Source organism: Danaus plexippus, chromosome 2, assembly GCF_018135715.1.
Source record: "Danaus plexippus chromosome 2, MEX_DaPlex, whole genome shotgun sequence".
Classification (NCBI taxonomy): domain Eukaryota; kingdom Metazoa; phylum Arthropoda; class Insecta; order Lepidoptera; family Nymphalidae; genus Danaus; species Danaus plexippus.
Genome location: NC_083537.1, coordinates 8,317,376 through 8,339,825, shown reverse-complemented (window position 1 = coordinate 8,339,825; position 22,450 = coordinate 8,317,376). Strand labels below are relative to the sequence as shown.

Genomic DNA, 22,450 nt, shown 5'->3' with positions numbered 1-22,450 from the left:
GAGTACGTCGACTACCTAAGAGAAACAAACGTAGAGCTTTAGCTTGCTTTCGTTCACATGCGTTTAGTAAAAAGTTTTTATTTTGAAATTAAAATGACATGGATCACATTGCCACATCCTAATAATCGATAAATTAACAGCCCTGGCTGATTGACCAGCGTCTTATTTGCGTTTAGACACACGTTCTATACATGTCAAACAATAAATTCAAGTTAAAAATTATTAATTTGTTGTAATTATCCGATTATTTAGATATAATATCCGGTTCCATGGTGTAACGGTTAGCACTCTGGACTTTGAATCCAGCGATCCGAGTTCAAATCTCGGTGGAACCTATTTTTTTAGATCTGTGGCCATAATATTGATAAGAAGTAATCATTCTTAACACAAAGAAATATTTCTATATTATTTGAAGTGAGCATTACATCGATCCTAACAGAATTATAAAGCAATAATTACTTTTTATGTATAATTACATAAATATATATATTTAAAATAACAGAGGAAACACTAACTATCCTTGTAATATAGTGTTAGTTTAAGAATAGGCTGGACATTGTGTGGTAAGTGGAATGTGTAACGTCTGAGCTACATAGATGAGATGGATTTAGGTGGGAGTATGATCTCCCGAGGGAGATTATCTAAACGGCTGTTATCACGCACTGCTGCGTATTGACAATGTTCACGCTAGCGCACAGGAGCGGATTGTTATATATTATAATAAACATGAAATATACCTAGTGGTTTAAAAAGAAATCTGAGTTAACATTCGCTGAATGCAGGACGTTTAATTGAAAAAAAATAACAGGTTCCACCGAGATTTGAACTCGGATCGCTGGATTCAAAGTCCAGAGTGCTAACCATTACACCATGGAACCGGATATCAATAATAAATAATAAAATATTCACAAATCAAGCGCCGAACTCATTTCTTAAAATAATTACTTTCACTTCACATTTGTTCAAATACGACTAATGAAGTCGGACATCAACATCATTGCTCCTTGTTATTTGAATGTATTATGAAAAATAAAATGTAATTCTGAATTAAAAGCTTATTTTATTCAAAATCACTCAAGTCTTTGCAAAATGTCGAAGAAATACGTCAATTTTAGATACTCGGTAGAATAAAAGAAGAACAATTTAATCAACCTGTATATTAATTAGTAATATATTACGATTTTACGATACAACTAATTCTATATTTAAATATAGCATCAAATTAATTTTACAAACTTTTTTTAATGTATTATTGTCTCATTAAGAGCAGATGAATGATTCGATGTGAAAGGCGAAGCGTGGACGTTGCTGACAAAAACTTACAAAGTGGACGTTGTAATATAAAAGAATATCCGTAAATCCGTCCCACAGCCCCCGGTATGACCGGTGATATATAATTCAAATCGTCCGTCCGTACGCAATCAGTACGTGAATAATATATGTGGCCGACTGATGATTGCGTCCCATGAGGTTCACTAAGATTTTACTCCGGACGGATTTACAAGCATTTTACAAATTATAATACAATATAATGTACGCCAATCTGTTGACACTGACGCTTTGATGACTTATTTTGTTTGATTTGTTACAGTTTTAATCGATTAGAATGACATTTGATATTTAAAGTAACAGATCTTGTAATCAGCGGTCCAAAGAGGTTTGTTATCTTTATATCGAAAATATTTGGACAAAAATAAAGAAATTAATATGATGAATTCTTTTAATTTTAATGCTATATTGTGTGTAAACTAATATACAAACGTTCATATTATATTTAGTAACAAACTTGTTAAAGTCATGTGAATCAACGACGAAACATGTCCACCTTTCTCTACAATGTCTCAGGTCACCGTTAACAGTGAAACCTTAAATCGACTATTCAGTAATTATGCTTGATATGATAAGCGGTTCCATGGTGTAATGGTTAGCACTCTGGACTTTGAATCCAGCGATCCGAGTTCAAATCTCGGTGGAACCTGTCTTTTTATCTTCCACATACTTGACCTTATCCGTAACTTCGCAAATTAGCACATAAGCACACTTCAATCAATCTTGACATTTGTAGAAATACTAGAAACTCTACGTATATAGTGTGATGAGTAAACTTGTGATAAGCTTACTGATTATCAGGCAATTAACTCATAGGACCGGATAAGACTTTGACCGTAATCAGATTTCTCCATAGTTCACATTTTTTTGCCATACAAAACTGTCAAGCGATCTAGACTGGACCTAAATCTAGACCAAAATATAAAATCAAAAATTCATCGACGCTCTTTGGATTTGAACCAGCAAGTTCTGAAATATTGCGTTCCGCTTCCTTCGACAACTAAGCTATCGTGTCTCAATAAATAAATGCAATATTTATACTACTTAGAGAATTATCTCAGGTGATTGTAGAATAAAATATTTCGGACAGTTTTGTACAATGATAAACATTAAAAATAATTCTGTTCTACATTTTGTTTGTGTTTAAACTTGTTGGAACAATAAAATAACTCGTTAAATAGTGCTTAATCCTATCTTTTGTCAATATACACGTGGCAAAATTCTAGAGGACTTGACAAAATACTTTGATTAAGAAAAAAGAACTGCTTTATTTCATTATTCCTTCGAAGAACATTATTTTTTCATGTAAATTGCAGGGATTATACGTACATGGCTATATGAAAGTAAATCTTTAACTTAAAGATAGTTACGGTTACGGATATTACATTAAATGTAAAAGTTAATGATCGAACAGTACTTTTTATATTATTACTTATTTCTTTCGTCAGAAATTACCTCGTTTAAAATGTACTGAAGGAGAAAAATACGGCTTCTATTTGAAAACTTGTCGAAAAAATTATTTGCTTTATTACTTCATCCCTTTTATGAAATTATTTTATATTTCATAATATTGGCTACTGAATATATAATATTGATCCTTATATTGTTAACCGTTTCGAAAAATAACAAGCAGACAATAAAGAAGGCCAAAATCAGTCTAATTTTTATAGGATTCATACCGTGAAGTACCATAACACCTTAAAATAACTAGTCCTTAAAGGCCTAAACGTACTTTCAAATAAGTGTTCAAACAGTCACATGTTTTGCAAAAAAAATAATTATAAAAGGACATTACTTTATATTCCTTAGAAATAAATAAAAAATTTTGCTTAACGCTCAATCAAATCATAACTTCAACTAATCTATACAAAATGATAAATTTCCAAAAAATGCCAAATTAACGTCTAATACATACAGAGAGTTCATTTACGTGTTATAAGCATTACCTATAAAAAAATAAATACGAATGACCGAATACATACACACACCTACATATTAAGGAATGTTCAATAGCTCCGCTCCAAGTCATATTATAAAGTCTCCTTCGAGAGGAGTCGGCCGGAATGGAAAGCTTATAATCCGTGGCGGGGTCCAATTTCGTCGCCATATCACTTTCCGATATCTTCATCCTTCCACAATAGACACCGACGCTATCAAATTTATTCAAATTGTACAATGTCGCCGCCGCAATTTTGTCACACCTGCCGTTACTTCAAATAAAACGATAGTGCACTCTATCCACTGCGAACTGAGCTCATTTCGGAATGCCAAGCACGAGTTCAATTCCTAACAACGATATATGATTATGGATAGAAATTCTTATTGCACTCAAAGTAACATCCCTTTTCTCTTAGCAGAGGTTGCTCGGTGATATGTACTCGATTTTGAACTCAAAGTTCGAGTAATAGCGCGTCATAGGAGCTAATATAGATTGAACTAGAGAAAGCAAAATGGCTGAAGTACGTCTGTTGAGCTTGTATCAACGCATTTTGCAGCTAAAAGCTTTGTGTCGTGATCGTCTGGGTAGTGCACTTTTAGTTAGAAACTTTATCAAATTATCTTTTATACTTATTTTAAGTTGACATGCGAAAAGGATGAAATGACTGACAAAATGATACATTAATTTAAGATACTATATGATATAATACAGCCATGTCGTTGATACTATTAGTAAATGTCGATATATTATGTTTTATTAAATCGACCACTCAATAATAATACGTCCAAAACATCCTAACTGACTAACTGTAAACAAAACTATGACTTGAAACATTAAAAAAACTGTCACGACAGAATAAGATGAAATTTCTAAGGCGTCCGACCACAGTCTCCTTGCAACCTATAAACGAGTTTGGTAACGTCGACGTACTGTAATTTCACCGACGGAGCGCGCAAACTTAACTTTGTCTTATTTACATAAAGATGGCACGAATGCTAAGTTTGTGACGCATCGGAATCAAGTTAGGGGAGGAGTTACTTTAAAACTGTCGCTTAGTAGATGCCGAATCCGTTTACAGTTTTCGCGAACCGTTTTAGGGATGTGACTAGGAGCTATCGATATGCCAGATATGATAGCTAAAAATAGTGCAGTAAATAAACAAAATTTAACAAAAAAATCAAACCAATGCAGATTTCGAGTGATTAATATATTAAAAAAAATTGCTGTTATCTAGTCCCATAATGAGAATTGTTACTTTCCTATTTTAATTTATTTCAGTCTTGTAACCATAGATAGTTGCTTTTTACATCCCTAGCTGTATCTAGAGGCGTCCAAGTTGCGTATTGAGTTACGCGCCCTCAGTCAAACCGTATCAAGCTGAAGGCATTATGTACCATATAAGTAAATATCTTTATCCATACATAATGTTTATATTCAGGATTTATATATATTACTATATAATATTCACCATAATATCGTTATCCTTATAACGTTAATATATTATATGACAAAAAAATAAATAAATAATATATTTAAAAATTCAATCACGCATTTACTGGAATAAAAAAGGCATTTGTATCAGCACCACTGTGATAATTCACGTCTCAACAGTCTAGTAAACTTACGTACATGGCGCTCGTCATGTGAGGGGGTGATCGGATAACAATGAGGGCAGGTAAATGTATTGCACCAATGAGACATCCGTATGCGATCACGTCTTTGAATATTGTCTGACATTTTATCACACGCACATTCTTCAGTGACAATTCTATCAGTAGACATTTGAATTTCCCCCCGTAATTGATTCACGTTAATGCCTTCTGAATGACAATGATCACGGACCACTAAATCAAATCAGGAAGGATCTTCTCTTGAAATGTGCCGTTAAGTGACGGTAATTATATCGATATATATGATTGAGTTATAAAAGAATTACGTTCAAATAAAGTATATATGAATGTTATCTGTGAGTTGTGAATATTTTGGGACTTATATTAATTACAGTTTTAATGTCAATATGCAGACTTGACGCGTATTTTATCTTTTATAATAGGAGGCCTGGAATAGGTGCTCTGTAACTTTGAATATTTTAAACATGCTTCACTATAGGTGGAAAGCCTTTAAGGAAAATATTATTTGGTGAAATTATTTATTTAATTGATCGTAAGAACTCGATTTGTCTATAGATTGTTTCAATATATTCTGACAAAAGAGGTATGTAAGTACGTTCGAATTATTTGCTACACTAATTAGTGTTCTGGGAGTCTTACGTGTGTACATTATATTGACTTCTATACACTGCGCAAGAACTTTAGAACTATACCTTTGTTGTCTCACCATACCTTTGTTAATACCGAATACTATAACGCTCATGAATAGTGATTACTTGAGTAAAAAACTTTATCATACAATTTATACGTGCCCCGTAAATACGACAATATTTATGGCAATGCGATACTAAGTGATAGGACGATAAAGTTTATTTGACTTTCAGTCGACGTAACTCAAGGCTGTATACAAATGACATCTGAATCAATAGCACCTTAAATGAAACGCCGATACCATTTTAATAAAATATCATTTTCGCATTGAGACACATATTTTAGTTTTTACTACTGCTCAAAACTGTTTTATGATAATAAAATTAATGATCAGTTTACAGGCGCGTTATCAGTCGTCATTATAAAAAGTGTATATTGTTAGTGTATTCGAATTTTCACATTTACGTTAAATATAAAACTCTAATGGGCTATGACACTCAAAAGGCTGTACCCTTGAGAATCTCGCGAGGCAGAAAATTATGCAAAGAGCCTGGTCAAAGGGTTCCTTTACGACAACATCAATATTTTATGCGGCATAGCGATACAAATCAATCATTCCGTTATACCTGATACTCAATCATCATGTTTTACTGTTATGGACATCAGACATGTTGCTGGAGTATATCGAAATGAATTAAGTATGGCCCCCGGTTACGAATCTCGGAATTATTAAAAATGTTCCGTCCTTGACAGAAATTATTGCGTTCCATACAAGGCTTAGTTTAAAAATAAGTCTTATTAATGTGAAAGTAACTAGTTTATGAATGCGACTTCGTCTGAGTGGACTTTGAAATTACATTTAGCAACATTCCAATAGTGATTGAGTAAAAAAACGTGCTGAGCACTACGCAGCTCTATCTACCCTCGGCATCACGTGTCTTAATACAGTTATTATGTCGTGTTCCCACAAGAACAAATGCTTAACCGAAATGTGGCTCCTTACCACAACACAGAGCGTTTTCAGCTTTTTATTCATGAAGCTTCACACATGAACTATAATTACTTAACACTAAGTCACGTAGGGCATCGAGAGAAAAACGGGAAACGCTTCGTATGTAGTGTGACGATGCAAATTTGTGCTAAGTATTCTGAACATGAAGTTTAGCGGAATAAATATGGTAATTCTATACTCGTATAATATATATAATCTATATTATTATAGTTTCTACATAAAAGAGTTACAAATATCCTCACTAGAATACGTCCTTTAATACAAACTTTCATGATAGTAAGTTAAATGCTAAAATAAAATACAAAAAATATAACATTATTTATAAAGGTAACAAAAACATAAAATGAGAAAAGCCAACATCACGCGGTGTTCCCAGGCGGTCACCCATCCAAGTACTGACCGCGCCCGACGTTGCTTAACTTCGGTGATCGGACGAGAACCGGTGTATTCAACGTGGTATGGACGTTGGCGACAGTGTATACAAATGTATGGTACATAAGCTTAGTATACCATAAACATTTAAAAGAACCAATAATATAAAAACATTTTGTGACTAACTCTATTTACAAATCCTAATTTTATTTAGAACAATAATGAAAAGTGAAATAACTAATGATAGTAAAGCGTACAGAATATATTTAATAATATATGACAGAAATCAATAAGTAAAAGAAACTTCCTTATTACGTGAAAATAGTAACACATGGTCGACACAAGTTCGTGTGGAAAGCGGGCAGTTAGCAGCAATAATTGATGCCTTCTGGTCTCCAGGGAACTTGGAACTGACGCACTGCATGCGATCGTGATATCTGATTTAGTTGGAACTTCGTTTCTTTTTCATATTCATTACCCTTTACAGTGCCCAGTTTAAATTTCCTTTACAAACAGACTACCTTTTAAACAACACGGCATTCAATTGTATAAGAAACTGATTAAAACTTAAAAAATACTATCCTTGCATGTAGAAAAATTAACTCAACGACAGAATTGCTATAACAAAATTGAAGGCGTATTTTTTTTATTTTCTTTCATATGTAGAAATAAAGTATGTTTAATTGTATACGCCTGTCCTCTCGTCACAAGTCTTATCGCGTGCTGGGAGCCATCTTCAGTTAATGAAGATTTACACATTCCCTGCCAATTCGCCACATTGATTTGTTGCTAAACGAATTGAATTTTATCGGCGATTAAAGCGTCTTTACTTATGCAAAAGGGGATGCGGTGGTTATTTACAAGAAAACTTCTTTAATAATGAAGAAAGCTGGAAACTGAATTAGGGGAATATCGATGTAGAAGCACGAGCACCTTAACACTTTAAATTATAACCATAAACATTAAACCAAGTATCAAACATACAACATTAATAAATATGTGCATTGTTCAATAGACATGTTTAAAGAAATTTACCTAAATTTTAAATCCCTTTAAAACTAACACAAATTCTAATATCTCTACATGTAACCTAACTTGTATTAACTTAAAAAAAATATCCATTAATATTGAAAATCTTAAAAAAAAAAAAACCTATAAATTTATATACAAGCAACAATTGAATAGGCAATACTCATATACGGTAAATATTATTACTCAAATACGACCATTCATAACCAATAAAACGTAACCAGACATGTCAATAAGATAAAAGCAATTCGCGTAATGGCCGCCGTTGCAACAGATAGTAAATTTACATGCCATTTAAGTGTGCCATGTTGAACTCACGGCGCCCACGAGTGTCGTCAACTTGGTATTGACGATAATTATCGAATATATTTGAATGGGACGGGTTTTTTATATCACGGAACGGACACGATACGTTTGGTCTGATAGGGAGAGAATAAAGCGAAGAACTAATGCTATCTATCTCATAATATGATCGATACATAAAAATAACCATCGATTGAAAAATAAATATGAATGTTATCATATATTTTATATGTTATTCTATATTAATTAAATAATTTCATTAAATGGAACATTGTAATCCGATTTCAAATAGGAACAGTTTTAAACAATACTTTGTCCGCGTAATTTAATGCAGGAAAAACTCGTACAATTAGTTCAATTCATGCGAGAAATGTTACACTTACATAATATATTCACAATTTATACCTAATAGAAACTTTGATAGCATGATTTTTGAATATTTAATTTGTAATTAATATTAATATCGTCTCGCTGTCGTGTCGTATTCGATAACGCGTTCCCTAGACGTAGGCCGTCGTAAACTTTGACGTTTACGTTATAGGCCATAAGGTTTAGTGGTGGTTTGCATAACTGTAGTTGCATCCACTTCACAGTTATTATAAATTATTTTATCTTTTTTAACGTCAATACTTAGCTCTAAATAATTTTTAGGTGAAGTCAGATAAAGCAATCATAATACCTCCCATTTCATTTGATTACTTTTAAATCACTTTAAAATTTCAATATTCTATAAGACAAAATACTTTTAAATTAAGTAAGAAAATATTTTGCGTCAGTGGATTTGTATCTGCATATAAATCGTAACTTAGTACACTCTAAACTAAGTACAAACGATAAAAGAGAATAGTTTAAATTTTTTATTATCTCCTGTAGTTTTTAAATCTGTATTCCTCACTTCTGTTATTTTTGACTTTGACGGGCATCAAACGCCTGTCAGATTATGACAAGTGTAGACACCAGACATTAGGCAGCAAAGGAAAAGTTTAAAAATGATTCCGTTGAAAGAGTGTATAAAATAATGGAATAGAAATATATATACTATTTATTTTAATAAAGATTTTATTATACTTATTTATAAAAATTCTTAATTTTTAATGTACACAAAGTACACTACATCACCAAACAAATTTTGGTCTGCAGACCAATTGATATATCTATATACATTTTCCGCACAAATAGAGCCATACGGACCCACAGTGGACCACATTTGCCTATTCATTTAACAAGCAATAGCAATATTTGAACAAACCTCCCTAAATATAAATAATAATCTTGTTATTAACCCCTACAATGAGAGTTTGAAATAAAAATTCACTCAAAAGCACATCCCTTGCCCCAAAACAATAACCATGTGATTGAAAAAGGTCTTAACTACAAAAATATAAACGAACTAAAATGAATCTTGTGTTGAAATGTTACGTTCCAAAATCGATTGATACTAAATAAAACCGTTTTTTAAAAAGTAATTTTACATCGACGAAGCCACAGTCAAGAAACTGATACACAAAAATTAACTGTACCATGCCTTTCATTAGGTTTAATTTTCCATGTTCATTTGAGGCTAGGGGAACATTAGGGTCTTGCAAAGCCGTAGGCCTATTTGTGTCGGTTTCACACTTACAACAATAGTGTCATGATTCGTGATCCCGGATTATCCCGGAACAAACCCGGGATTAGGTCGTGTTGCGGCAAACAAATGATAGAACAAGTGTTACTGTCGCATCACTAATGTACCAATTTATAATTATATTTATTTTGTGCTATTTAGATTTGATGTACACGTAAGGAGGATTTCATTAAAAAGCCGACAGAGAAAGCGGTTCAGAAACAATTTTCTATATACTTTTATAAACTTACAAGGTAATCCTGATAATATATATATATAATATTAAATTATGAAACAAAAATTAAATATGTTAACATTTAAAAGAAACCTTTCAATTAGATAGTTTAATTTGTATTATTTTTAACCATAATTAATGTCACTCCGCCTGATGAAAAGATCATAGCAATTGTTTTGATTGACATCAATGAAATATTAGTCAGTTTTAAGGTATAGTATCATTGATAACATTACCAATATACTATACTAGAAATATTATACAGGAAAGATGAAAATACATTTTCTTCAGACATCAAAATAAACATTAAATTATAACATTAACATTTTTTGATTGCGGAACTGTTTCATAAAAAATATTTATTTAGATAAAAGTGTTTTAAAAGTATGATACAAATGAGGTTTGCGTGATTTAGTTCCTTTTTTAAATTTCTTTACATCTCATATACAGTTTTTTTTTAATATTTTTTATGCTCAGTAGACGGTAATAAATACATATACGAACTATGTCAAGAAACAAAACATTTCAGTGATACTATCACATATAATTTGCAAATATTATTTTATTTAAATTTATAGTTATTATAGTTTTCAAGATCCTATAGATAATTTTCAACAATATTAAGGCTTTATAACACCTGAAACCTTTGAAAAGAAGTCTATAATATAGCTTCATTATAAGCACTTTTTAATGGTTGTTTAAGAACATTTTAAGTTTATATGAATCGACAACATCCTGTAGGTTATGTATAAAAAATAAATATATATTATGGAAATTAAATGAAACTAAATTAGGCTGAAAAACGTTTTGTATCATTGTCAACAAAGCGGTTGTATTTACTAAGAAAACTTACCTTTACATTCAAATTGCGGCTGTTACAGAGTTATATGTTTTACAGAAAAATAAACTAATTTAAATCAATAGCAAAAATTAATTTTATTTGACTAAGAATTCTCCAAACGCCATTTTAAGTATTATATTTATTAAAATATGTAACAAATTTTAACATAACTCCATATAAATAGCTGAAGTTAGTTCCATCCATTTTATAAACACACATGTTTCGGGCTCAAACAAATCCATCTTATTTACTCGAAAAAGAACTCAAAGTAAGGCATCTGATTTTCCGTTTTTCAGCCGCTAACGATCATTATATCTCTTCTTTTCTAACTCCTTAAAACTGGATAAGTCCATCCCTTTCGTACCCTAGTGTGAAATCAGTCCGCCAAATTAAATCCCGCCTCAGATTATTACATAGCTCAGTGACTGTTCATAAATAACCCTCAGGGAAACGAAAATGCAACTTCAAGTTAGTTATTTTAATTTAGAATGATTATACACACTTCTAAACGGCAACTTTATTTTTGTAAACCTTTGTTTCATCCTTAATGTGATGATCTCACTTCTTATATAATATACATGGCATAATATCTATGTGTAGCTCATTTTTCTTATACATATAAGATTCCGAAAAAATTCGGAATAAAAAGTACAACAATTGAAAAAGTTAATTGATCATAAAAAGAGCTTAAACAATAAAAAAAATACAACAAGCTGTTTCAATTATTTCTTCATTTTTGTAAACTACATAGCGGAATAGGTTGTGATTTTTTTAAAATCCTAAGCATATAAAGAACAGCCAGTGGCCAGTGTCACTGGATTAAATTACGCACTTGTGTGAAATTCGAAATTCGAATTGTACCCTGGATTTGGGGCGTGCATTCCTGTGCGACGCGACGCGCTGTTATATTATGCCCGTGATTTATTGCATCGAATTCTCTTCGGTAATTAGTGCGTGCCTTCCCCAGGCGGAGCCCAGTGTTGCCGGTTAAATTAAATTGATTGTTTATACTAATAAATTATCTTGGTCGCATTCAAGTGTACATTTGTTTAATATATTATTGACGGCAGCAGACTACAATTTAAAATAATGATAATAATATTTATTTCGTTACAAAGTTAGTTTTTGTACTGTGAATATTTATTATTTACTTGATACATCGATTATAGAATTTAAATAAATCTTTTGATATAAAGCCAGCGTCCAGCATTAATTGTTATAAGAACCATCTGACAATGAATTCACTCAATGCCAATGTATAAATAGATAAATTTAATTTTAATAAAGTTCTAAACATATTTTTTGAGCATAAACAATTTATTATTAATTTTATTTAACTATAGTAAGTGCGACTGGGCCGCGGATTACCGGAGATTGAGTTTAATCGGACCCGGAACGTCCCATTAATTACGGGACTCCGTTAATTGAACTCCCTATTGCCGGTTATATTTCAAATATAGAATGGATAAATAACAATAGTCTATGATTGTCGTTTTAGACGACTGACATATATATATTTTTTTAAATGTTGAGATTTCCTACGCAGAGAAAATTTAAGCAATAGATAGGTATTACGATCAAAAAATTAAAAATTGATCAAAAAATTAAAAGTTATAATGAATTCTAATAATGAAATTGTGTTATATTAAACTTTATTTTTTTATTTTTTATCGTTTATATGAGAAAAAAAATCCCCTTTGCCATGATTATGTGATTGCGCGCAGGTGTGGACGAGAAGTATATTACGAACGGTGAGCGCTAAAATGTACTTATATAAAATATTAAATAAAATTTATAGCTAAATAAAAATTCCTCATAATATAATAATTATATGTTTCATAATCCAAGCTTAATATCAAAGTAATTAAGGTAGGTGAAAAGAAACTTGATTATATTTATCAAAAATATAATATTTTAAGTTCATAGTATTTGTTACAAGTGGCGACATTCGTACCGTAATAATTATAATATACAACAATACTTAGAATTATTTTTATGACTGATTATAATTTATTATAATACTGAAACATTGTAATTTTATAATAGCAACATTTAAGTATCAACTTGTAGGTATGTGAAAATTATGAAGCAACGGTGAACATTGAAAAAATAATCAGAAATTGTACCACGAACACGTTGTTCACATAACTTAACTATATATTAATTAATCGTATGTTTATTTTTGTTGTAACATTTTAGTGTAACCAACTCTTCCCAGTATAAATCATGAGCTGTCGCGGCGTATTGGATTAAGATTTCGATCGGATCGGATGTGATGGTTTCATCTCGCAGAGTGACAGAGAGAAAATGTTATATTGATAACGAATTTCCCCCGAGGTACGTATGTAGATTGAAATTATATGACTCTAGTTTTATACGAGAAACATACAATATATTATATGGTAAAATTCCGCACTGTGTACCAAATTTTGAATGACATCGCGATAAGCAGCGGTGCTATCAAAAAACTATATCGCGTGAAGTTTATAAGAGCAGTTACGAAAAATACAAAAAATATAAAATTAAAAACAGGTCCCACCGAGATTTGAACTCGGATCGCTGGATTCAGAGTCCAGAGTGCTAACCGTTACACCATGGAACCGGATATAAAGTGGTGACGTACTTGCCGTTGTGATAAAAAGATTTGGATCTAATTATTTGTTTCATAACTGTTTGAATATCTTTATATAAATCACGCAACTATTCTGCGCCCTTTCTTTCATTCTTTCTTTCAAATTCTTAAATTTCAACCATCTTTTTTAATTTCAATAATGTTTATAGATCAATTTGAAAAAACAATTTAAAAAAATCTTCCTTATTATATCTTAAAATATAAGTGAAAAACAGTTTAAAGACTACCTCTATATTCAACAACTTATTTGCCATAAAACTACTAAATGAAAAGAAAGAAGAAGTATGTGTTCACCTATTTTAATATACAGGGTGAGTGCAAAACTATTGTGTTCACAGGAATGAATATTTTATCGCGGGCAACCATACCCGCCATCAGTCTTGCTGGTAATATCGTGTCACGAGAACAAATCGTTTCGGAACTTACTTATATTAGGTTTGATTCCTAGGTGTGTCTATTTCGTTCTTCGTTTTTTCATTCTTAATACAAAATATATTAATAGTATCAGTTGAAAATCAATGACACATAATTTCATTTAATTGCAAAATAACAGTCTAACAGACAACGGTATGTACTTTTCGCAAAACTTTACATTCGATTCCGTAGCTGCTACATAAAAAGAAAGATTATACAATTGTTGGGTCAACTAAATATATAATTTATAATAAAAAAAATTGACATCAACCCTTAAAAAGTACAAATAACAACCCCTTTAGTGATTTCACGAAGAAAGTTCTACGTGACACGAACAAAAAAAAAACAAAATGTAGTCAGGTCCGGACCATTTGTCGTTGTAGATTACATCCGAAATGAAAAGTGGGTAGTTCGAAAAGTTTTTTCATACCGTCTCTTGAATACTCCCCGTCAACCCTTGACTGATTCGCTGTGCTGCAACGAATTCCATTACAGCTAATTACATTTGTCTAAATATAATGTATGTACCATATATATTTATAAGGCTGAGATTATATAAAATAAATATCAGATAATAATAATAAAGTTTTTGTTTGTAGATTTACTTGATTATGTAGATTTTTTCTTTGAAAATCTTATCTGCCAACATAATAGATCTTTATTGTCTTTTAGTTTTGATGTATGACATGTATTGGTAAAAAAACTATATTTTACGTCGGTCGCTAAACGACCGCTTTGAAATGTAAGCCCGCAGCGCTAAACACCGCGTTGGCCTTATTATAATATTTCATCTCGAGATTTGTATATAAGAAATGTATAACAGATATTTGATAATGAAATTATCGCGACTTGATGATAGTTTTCTGTCTTCAGAGATAACTAAACAGGCTTTAAAGATTTATTATATATTGTTTTAATCTTCCATAAATATACTTAGCTGAGTATTTAATTTATCCATTTCCTTTTGACACAGTATTTTAAACATAATATTTATCCCTTAATAGTTTCAAAGTGGTTTTAAATATTCCAAAAAAAAAGAGCCTCCGTAGATATTAAATAAGATATCTTCGAATACGTCCGCCGTATTAATATCACGTGGAGAGCGTCATCTTTCTGAGCATCACATTAAATATTGACAAAATAAAAATGTAGAATGCCAGCGGACGTGAGCGTTATGGCGAAGTCGAGTAACCGCCAAGGAGCCATTCCATTTCTGTTTCCCGCCAATAAATATCTTATCGAGTTACAATGAGGGATAAACCGTCTCGGGACTCTTCGGCACTTTCCAAAAAATTTACGTTCAATTTTTGACAACCACGTAAAGAGTTTCGATGTTGTGCATCCTCTTTAGTTATTTTGACAGCTGCCCGCCATGAAGCGAAAAGCGATTGAATATCTTATGTTTTTCTTTGAGTGGTTTCAAGGTAAGGGATAATTTTATTAAATAAATATTATATAACTTATCGCGACTAACATATTTTTCTTAAACACATACAAATATTCTTTCTATTGATTGGTCACTGATAATTCAGAAACGAAATCAACTAATTTTTCTTAATGGAATTAATGAGTTTGTATGTAACCGTACTAGTTATAGAACTTCAATATCTTTGAGCATTCTTATAGGGAGATAAACATAAAAGACGTTCAATTAAAAAATGATAAAGTTACAAAAATAGTCATTACTTGTATTTTATGTTAACCATTGAAAATATTAGTTTGTATTGTATTGTAACTATTAGTTAAATCTACTCAAACTTGTATTTCACATTTAGCCTCATCCGGTTCCATGGTGTAATGGTTAGCACTCTGGACTCTGAATCCAGCGATCCGAGTTCAAATCTCGGTGGGACCTGTATTTTTCTTAACATGATTGGTTAAAGCATCATTATGTTTTTTATTGTAAATACGTATTAAAAGAAAAAAGTATAACTTTATTATATTTTTAATCATAAGTATTAAAATAATTATTTATATACGCTTCTTTGTAAATGAATTTAAATGTATTTTTAAATATTTTTCACATTTTATTTATGTTCAAACTCATATTATTTAGGATCGATGTCTTGTACAGGTTATTTGCGTTTCTGTTGCTCATTTTTTTTTTCCAATATATATTTAAAGCAATAGTATGATTAATATATATGTGCATATAATTTATAATATATATCCCGTACCTTTTCATACAGCCAAAGGTCAGTGCTTTTTGTTTTATCAATTTATTACAGTAATTAATAATTAGGTTTTCCAACATATTATAGTTTTCCCATTATTTTCTTTATTATTTGTTAAAGGACGTAATTATTTAAGTGACATTATATTGTTACATGGAAATAGGAAATGTTGATTTTAATAACAATTTATTCAAAGGAACAGAATATAATTAAGTTCAGGTTATATAGCAGGGAAAATGTTATCATACATTTTTTGTTTACAACATACTGTTATTGGAAAACATCAAAATAATAAGAAGTTTTTTGATGCGGTCACCCATCCAAAAACTGTCTGCGTCGAAAGTAGTTCCGAACATGAATATGGGTATATTGAATGTTCAATGAGAACTAACATAATATTAACTGTGATGATATTTTGTGTGGAGACCAGGACAATAATATTTAATCGTCACAGAATATACAAGTAAAGTAACTAAGTTGCTCCCTGAGTTTTTTATGTATAAACGTAATATATGTATTACACAAATACGAAAAAAAATAATTTATAAAGCCCCTTTGGCTATTCTGAAAAGAGACGTTCACTTAGAAAATTATTTTGTATCTTCATTCTTATTGTATTTTCGTTAAGTTTACTTTACTCAAAACAAATCAACGGCATGGTACGGTAGAGCTTTAAAATTTAGTACGTTCATAAATTCGAATATGACTGTTATGTATACGTAGTACATAATGACGCCTTAAAACCGACCAAAATCCTATCAAATGACCTCATTTGCATCACCAAAAGCACACGTCCCAGAGGAGGAGGACTTGAAGCATGAAGCGTTATCCATTAATTCTATAACAAAACATTTCGGGCGCGCCTTCACAAATTAACTGATTAGATTAATTAAAAAATGCCAACTCTTCCACGCGCCATGGGATTGTTAGCGTGTCACGTTCAAATCTATGAGTCGGTGGCACCGGCCTTACGATGGTTTTATTAAAGGCTTTTATAGAAGAATCGTTTGATTGCTTTGGAGGTTATCGCCAAGGTGAAGCTTCATACGACACTTCTCCTCCAAAAGTCCTTCGTTTGGGAGTCAATGATGCCAATAAAATATAAGAGACACGATAAGATAAATTATTCAGGAATCCCGATCGATCATTGTTATCGCGACTTGTGGAAACAATGATCTACCGATAAATGTGAAAAACCTGAACATTAAACCCCGGTTTAACGCCGAACCAACCGGACCCAACCCTTTACGACGGAGCGATTGTTATCAGTAGAGCTTCACTCGTACAACGACATTACCTGTGAATTATTATTTCTGATTAATAAATTGTGAGTCCCCGAAGACGGGCGGAGTCAATTATGAAATTTGATGCTTTTTCATTAAAACCTACGGGGCCCGGGAGGCTCTTAGTGGGTTAACGGGACTTTTGACGTGTTTTATCAGGTGTGGTGAAGTAAATTAGTACGCGTATCAGAACATTACTGGCGAAGGCTTTTTTTTGCTATTTATTATATATTGAAGTTAGAGAGTTGTAGAGACCGGGCTAAACATAAACAAAATATAAGTTCTTGTTCATAACTCCATCTCATTACGTAAGACCGAGAACCAAATAGCCTTATTCTTCGTTTTGCATAATCATGTATTTCCATCTTGTGTATGGAAGATTTTGTAAATATGAAGTATTTATTTACAGATATATCATTTTGTCAGTCTTTAAGAACTAATAATCGGAGATAAAGCAGCTGGTGAAAGCTAGTACTAATGAAATGAATATTATATTAATAGATTTAAATTTCAAAATATAAATAGTCCAATTCAAAATAATCCATTACACTATTTCACTGAAATTGTCAACGGTTCCATGGTGTAATGGTTAGCACTCTGGACTTTGAATCCAGCGATCCGAGTTCAAATCTCGGTGGAACCTGTCTTTTTTTTATTCAATTATTTTGTATTAAAACAAATATAAGTTTTTAATATTCCTTTTATTTTATTTATTAAGTTATGTATAAAAATATTAGTGCCTGTTCATAATTCTCGTCAAAGATAATAAAATATTTCATAGTTAGTTTATTATTATATATTTTTGAAATGATTGAATTCGTATTTTGTGTCATCATTCATGTCAAAAAATAAACTTACGAATGAATTTCCTTCACAAAGATGTAGTTTTAATTAAAAAATTATAATTATTATCTATACTAGGATAGTTTGCATTACAAATTGAAGGTATTTGGTAGGTACGTATTGAAGAGCTGTGATTTCCTGAAAAGTCCCCCGACTTTCAGGAAATCACCGGTTTAATTAGTTTTATTATCTTGATATTACCTATACTTGAACTCTAGACGATAATGATGTGACGTCACGAAACACTCGTTTCACAATATGTTTAGCACAGCATAACAGTAAACTGTTTTGAATGATACGTATTTAATTTGCGTAAATTTTAGAAATGTCATCAATGATCTAGGTCAACAAGTATTACGAGCTCACTAACGAACTCACTAAGAATAGATTCGTTGTAAATTTGTACGCGGTAGAAGTAGGAGCGAGAGGTATAACAGCCAAATCTTTCTACAGACTACAACCTGCTAAAAGGCTTGGGCCCGTCCAAAACGAACATCAATTCATTGTTAGAACGTACTTCGAAGGCAGCCCTAGTAGGTTCGTTTCCATTTTGGTTATGTAGAGAAAGGAGCTTGGACGGTGGAGGAGAGCGTAAAAGGCACGTCAGATAGGGGACTCTTAAACCTACACCTGGGTTGCTAGGCACTGTTAAATTTGCTATCCCTGCAACGCGATGGACCCGGCGCCCGCACGGCGAATCCATGGAATGGTGGGAGGTTCCGTCGTCTTAGGTGTTTATATATATACCCATATATATATACTTATATATATACACATACGTGTGTATATATATAAACATATAAATTTTCTCACTTCTTTTATACTTTAGTAATTTTCACAAGATCCAAGTAGTTAAAGACGTAATAGCAAAGATGCAAAAAAAATGCACTTTTTGTCGGCGAATGAATGATTAAGGTGAAGTCCCTAAATCGTGTTTAGGTGCAATATAACAATATCAGAAGAGTTAAATAACATATTATTAAAAAAAAAACATTAAAACTCTTCAGATTATGTTATATCGATTATTTTCAATGTTAATAACTCAAATCATAAACACGTATAATTACAGTGAAGTAAAAACTTTAAATAAAATATGAATACTTATATATACATAGGTCTCAAGAATTATCTATCTATATATATATATACTTATGTATATAAAGTATCTCTTTAAAAATCCAACGTTACTAACGTAAGCAAAAACCCATTTTTTTTCATTTAAGCAATATTGTTTAAGGTAAATGCCCTCAAATTCGACGTATAGATACATAGCATAACGAAAGACTTTATTAAAAATTCCTTCAGAATTCATTTTAAGCATATTTAATATGTTATTTCGGAATATGTGGATATAAAAAAAAACTAATATTTTGGGATGTACTACGGATGTTTTGTTATTTTAAACAACATACTAACCGACTACCCGAGTATAAAATAATAAAAAACGAGTAGTTTTAATATAATAAATACTCGTGAAAGTCTTTGATATCATTGTATATACATATATGTATAAAGTACACAAAATAATTCTTTACAGTATCTACTGAAACATAGATTTACTCTTTTAAAGTTTCCTGACGATTTTTTAAAGTATTAGAAAAGAAGACTACACAAACTCCAACAAGATATACTGAAAATTAAATATGTAATCACGTCATACTTCAAGCCCAGTGCTTTAATATATATATGGCAATGTTATAAGAAACTAAGACGTTAGTAGTAACAAATATGGTTCAAAATCACTCCACAATATATTATATTATTTCGATCAATAGAAATATATCATTACGTAAAAATAACATTGTATATAAGACATTTCCAAAACGATATAAGAGATAAGCAAACACCAAAGATTTTTGAGCGCTATGGAGGAAATCTTATCTACGAAAAAAAAACAAATAACAAGTAATATCGGATTTTGTATTTAAAAAATCTCCGCCATTTTCCGAAGTTACAAAATTTTTAATTATTCAGATCGAGAAAGCAAACTATCTAAATAATTTTATGCTAATTTGTAGCAGTGTAAACTATTTTGTAAATGTAATTTTAATTAAAATATTCTCATAGTATGACGACCCCGTATAAGCCGCGGTGTCCACTTAAAAATAAATATAAACAAATTATAATGTGACTAACTAATAACTTAATGAGACTCCTTAAATTAATATATTATATTTCAAAATTTTATATTAAACATCGCTTGAGAATTGAGATGATGTGTATCTCAATAGACATCTTATCAACTAACGCCAGCGATAAGATTTAAAACTATTAATAATCAATTTAAAATATTCCACAACAATTTGAAACGCGCCATTATTGAATCAATAATATTTAAGGTTGGTAAAATAGCTTCTATAAAACTGTGCTTACATATTTGATATCACTTTTATTATTAATTATAGTATACCATCTCTTTGTAATTTCTTAATTTTTTTTACTTTATAGTTTTTGATGAAAATCTAAATTATATTTTGTTGACAATTTATATCTTTATACATTAATTCTTTAAAATTAAATTTTATTATAAATTGGGTTATTATATATAAAATTGAAGAAATAATTTATTTTTTTAAATTTCTGAACGATTTTATTATAAAATAACACAGGTACAAATATCCTTCCCCTGGTTTACTGAGCTGAAGCAGAGCCGAAACACTATCACTTGGGGTACAGTTAAAGCCATTTAATTCCTCTGGCGAGAAATCTAACACGATTAAAAACAATCAAGCGTATGTTACTTGATGTTACATTGACACTCATCGCATCACAAATGAGAAGATGGATTCGATGACGTCATCCAGATCTTTGCTGAACGGTGAGAGTTGGGCTTCGTAAGTGGGCGGGGTTTTGTCCTTCCCGTTCACCATAAGATGGCAGTTCGGGCCGACCAGAGAGACTTTATCGCCTTTCCATCTCTTGCAAATCATAACGTTGCCTCCGTTGCCAACGACGCTAATGTTTCCCATATTATCAATCACTTCCACTTTGCAGTCATTTCCGATAACTTCAATTTCTCCTTGATTTTTCGTCACTCTCACTATGCAGTTATTTCCAACGACTTTCAGACGAGTAGGATTTGATTCCATAGTTACTTTCTTCTTGTTACCGAGGATGGAGTAAACTTTCATTTTAAAAGATTTAATTTAAATATGGATACTAGAAATGATTATCTTGTTGCGTGTTACCGCTGTAGAGTCCAACGAGTGAATGATTTAAATTTGGAAGGCGCGGTGTTTATAAGCTCAGCGACACGCGCTCGCGCACACGGGCGATAAGGGAGTCCCCTGTGTATTCGTCATTTTAATTCATTGATGATAGTTTATTTAATGACGCTTTGATTTTAAAAACTTAATTATTAAAAGTTTTGTTATTCCCCGTGAAATAAAACATATCATTAAAATATATTTGTCAATAGTACTAAACGTGTCTAATAAACAAGAATTACCGCTCTCAATATTAGAATATATTTAGACTGAATTCTATGACACTAGTCTATTGAAATCATTTCACGCTTGTTGTATGTAATTTGCAGAAAAGCAGCTGTCAACACATTTAAAAGAAAATGTCATCTGAGAGTTTATTTTCTTCGTATTATTATTTTCATCCATTTTGTAATTCCTTAGAATGAACACACTCAGCTCTACTTCCGCGAAAGTTTATTTTGATACCAAAATTCGTAAAACGCAAACATTGTGTTGTTTTTTTTTTATTATATAGATAAATTTGCGTAATGATGTCTTCGGATGTTTGCTCGCGTCAGAGAACTGTCATAATTATTATGACTAATGTCTACTATCTCTAGTATAATCTAACAGATCTTATTATCACCACTCATAATAGATTGCTTGGAAAGAATTCGATTATGTCATATTTGAAATATTTTCCAACGAACCCTTTTTTTATAAGCCTCATCTAATGCGTCATTAAGGGCAGAATATTTTAAATGCAATAAATTGCACAAACTTACAGCGGATGTAGAATGGGTTTTCACGTGCAATTTAAAAATTTTGTAAATTTCTTACGTTTGCCTTGAATAACTGTGTCAGGTGCCGTGTTACATAAAACACGCATCATACTTGTTTATTATAATTTGAGAACTATTACACAGACATAAAGACTATAATCGCGTGGATATTAAATATACCGTTTTAATTTATCCGGTTGGAAGTCAATA

The 22,450-nt window shown here is 31.3% G+C and overlaps 1 protein-coding gene and 7 non-coding genes across 8 annotated transcripts; 4 read left to right on the top strand and 4 right to left on the bottom strand.

Annotated features, from left to right (window-relative positions):
* The first annotated feature begins 263 nt into the window (after window positions 1-263).
* On the top strand, window positions 264-335 carry Trnaq-uug (transfer RNA glutamine (anticodon UUG)). Its single transcript has one exon. It is a non-coding gene; the product is annotated as a tRNA-Gln (tRNA).
* Window positions 336-806: 471 nt separating this feature from the next.
* On the bottom strand, window positions 807-878 carry Trnaq-uug (transfer RNA glutamine (anticodon UUG)). The gene has a single exon. It is a non-coding gene; the product is annotated as a tRNA-Gln (tRNA).
* A 1,028-nt stretch (window positions 879-1,906) lies between these two features.
* On the top strand, window positions 1,907-1,978 carry Trnaq-uug (transfer RNA glutamine (anticodon UUG)). Its single transcript has one exon. It is a non-coding gene; the product is annotated as a tRNA-Gln (tRNA).
* A 4,914-nt stretch (window positions 1,979-6,892) lies between these two features.
* Window positions 6,893-7,011, bottom strand: LOC116765387 (5S ribosomal RNA). The gene has a single exon (XR_004353173.1). It is a non-coding gene; the product is annotated as a 5S ribosomal RNA (ribosomal RNA).
* Window positions 7,012-13,457: 6,446 nt separating this feature from the next.
* On the bottom strand, window positions 13,458-13,529 carry Trnaq-cug (transfer RNA glutamine (anticodon CUG)). The gene has a single exon. It is a non-coding gene; the product is annotated as a tRNA-Gln (tRNA).
* Window positions 13,530-15,756: 2,227 nt separating this feature from the next.
* Trnaq-cug (transfer RNA glutamine (anticodon CUG)) lies at window positions 15,757-15,828 on the top strand. Its single transcript has one exon. It is a non-coding gene; the product is annotated as a tRNA-Gln (tRNA).
* Window positions 15,829-18,001: 2,173 nt separating this feature from the next.
* Trnaq-uug (transfer RNA glutamine (anticodon UUG)) lies at window positions 18,002-18,073 on the top strand. Its single transcript has one exon. It is a non-coding gene; the product is annotated as a tRNA-Gln (tRNA).
* Window positions 18,074-20,836: 2,763 nt separating this feature from the next.
* LOC116779659 (uncharacterized) lies at window positions 20,837-21,497 on the bottom strand. The gene has a single exon (XM_032674053.2). It carries the CDS (start codon window positions 21,402-21,404, stop codon window positions 21,033-21,035), a length of 372 nt encoding a protein of 123 aa, XP_032529944.2. The 5' UTR covers window positions 21,405-21,497; the 3' UTR covers window positions 20,837-21,032.
* Window positions 21,498-22,450: the final 953 nt, after the last annotated feature.